General features: G+C 64.6%; 1 protein-coding gene across 1 annotated transcript; it reads left to right on the top strand.

The window, feature by feature from the left end:
• Nucleotides 1-791: 791 nt before the first annotated feature.
• LOC119878891 (polyadenylate-binding protein 1-like 2) lies at nucleotides 792-1,910 on the top strand. The gene has a single exon (XM_038589431.1). The coding sequence runs from the start codon at nucleotides 884-886 to the stop codon at nucleotides 1,484-1,486; it is 603 nt and encodes a 200-aa protein (XP_038445359.1). The 5' UTR covers nucleotides 792-883; the 3' UTR covers nucleotides 1,487-1,910.
• Nucleotides 1,911-2,115: the final 205 nt, after the last annotated feature.

Genomic DNA, 2,115 nt, shown 5'->3' with positions numbered 1-2,115 from the left:
AGCCTGCGGCCCCACAGCCACGCGGCAGCCACAGGGGGAACCAAAGAGACAGAAGCCTGCCCAGCTGCCCGGACCACAGACGCCAACACCCCCCGCCCCCCACCACACGCCGCCCGCCCGCGCCCCGCACACTAGCCCACGACTGAGCGGCGGCGGCAGCAGCAGGCTGCAGGCTGCGGCGACTCGCACCAGCGCGCTCCTGGCAGCGCTCGCTTGCTATTCCAAGTGACCTGGACTCGCCGGATCGGTTGGCCCCGGGCCCCGGGTCCCGGCCCCAGCTCCCGCTCGCGCCCCCGGCCCGGGTTCCAGCGCCCACACGCCCTCCTGCCCTTTCCCGCCCCTCCGTCCCCCAGCTCGCGGGAAGGGAGGTCGCGGCAGCGGCCTGGTGGCACCGGCGACCGTGGCGACAGCGGCGACAGTGGCGGCGGCGGTGGCGGCAGCGGCGGCGGCGGCGGCGGCGGCGGAGGCTGCGGCGGCGACCGTGGCAGAGGCTGTGGCGGAGGCCTCCGTAGCTGAGGCGGAAGCAGAGGTGGAGGCAGAGGTGGAGGCCGAGGCCTCAGTAGAGGAGGCAGTGGGGGAGGCCACCCAGGGGGAGGCGACGGCGGCCCTGGCAGTGGGGGAAGAGGCGGAGGCCGCCCTGGCGGCAGCGGTTGTGGAGGCCAGCGCGGCTGAAGCCGCCGCCGCCGCCACAGCAGCAGCCGCGGCAGTAGCGGAGGCTGCGGCGCCCTCCTCGGGGGAGGCTGATGCGGATGCGGAGGTGGCGGCGGCGGTGGCTGCGGCGGCGGCGGCGGCAGCGGCGGCTGCGGCGGCGGCGGCGGCAGCGGCGGCTGCAGATGTGGATGCGGAGACCAGCCGGGGCTCCGAAGGCAACCCAGACTTTCCTATGGCCTCGCTGTACGTGGGCGACCTGCATCCTGAAGTGACAGAGGCAATGCTGTATGAGAAGTTCAGCCCGGCCGGGCCCATCCTGTCCATCCGCATTTGCAGGGACAAGATCACCCGCCGCTCGTTGGGCTACGCGTACGTCAACTACCAGCAACCGGTGGATGCCAAGCGGGCCCTGGAAACCCTGAACTTTGATGTGATCAAGGGCAGGCCCGTGCGCATCATGTGGTCCCAGCGGGACCCCTCGCTCCGCAAGAGTGGGGTGGGCAACGTCTTCATCAAGAACCTGGGCAAGACCATCGACAACAAGGCGCTGTACAACATCTTCTCGGCGTTTGGCAACATCCTGTCCTGCAAAGTGGCCTGCGACGAAAAGGGGCCCAAGGGCTACGGGTTTGTGCACTTCCAGAAGCAGGAGTCCGCAGAGCGAGCCATTGATGCGATGAATGGCATGTTCCTGAACTACCGCAAAATTTTCGTTGGGAGATTCAAGTCGCATAAAGAACGAGAGGCCGAAAGGGGAGCCTGGGCCAGGCAGTCCACCAGTGCTGACGTCAAAGATTTCGAGGAAGACACGGATGAGGAGGCCACCTTGCGATGAAGACATGCCAGGGACGAGCCAGCCAGCAGAGCCAAACCTTGGCTCCCACCCGGTTTACAACCACCCTCTTTGCCCCTCTAACCCACCAGCAGTGTATTGTATTGTACTGGGAGTGCAGGTCTCTCTTTATCTCTCTCTCTCTCTCTCTCTCTCTCTCTCTCTCTCTCTCTCTCTCTCCTCTCTCTCCTCTCACCCTCCCTCCCTCCTTCCTTTCCCTCGATCTCTCCCCCCCTTCCTCTCTCTCCCTCTCTCCTTCTCCCTCTCTCCCACCAGCAATGTATTGTATTGTACTGGGAGTGCAGGTCTCTCTTTATCTCTCTCTCTCTGTCTCTCTCTCTATCTCTCTCTCTCTCCTCTCACCCTCCCTCCCTCCTTCCTTTCCCTCGATCTCTCCCCCCCTTCCTCTCTCTCCCTCTCTCCTTCTCCCTCTCTCCCTCTCACCTTTCCTACCCTCTTCCTCCTCCACCTCCTCCCCTCTTCCTCTCTTCTGCTTTCCCCCATTCCCCCCCCCCCACCAAGGGCGTTGCGAATAATCTTGCTAATCTGTGCCACTTGATAGATTACAGGCTGCCTCTTCTCCTTGTGGTTTGGTTTAAAAAGCACCTTCATGCTTGCTTCCTTCACTACAC

Source organism: Canis lupus, unplaced genomic scaffold (genome assembly GCF_011100685.1).
Source record: "Canis lupus familiaris isolate Mischka breed German Shepherd unplaced genomic scaffold, alternate assembly UU_Cfam_GSD_1.0 chrUn_S2038H2237, whole genome shotgun sequence".
Lineage (NCBI taxonomy): Eukaryota > Metazoa > Chordata > Mammalia > Carnivora > Canidae > Canis > Canis lupus.
This window is presented reverse-complemented; position numbering and strand designations above follow the sequence as displayed.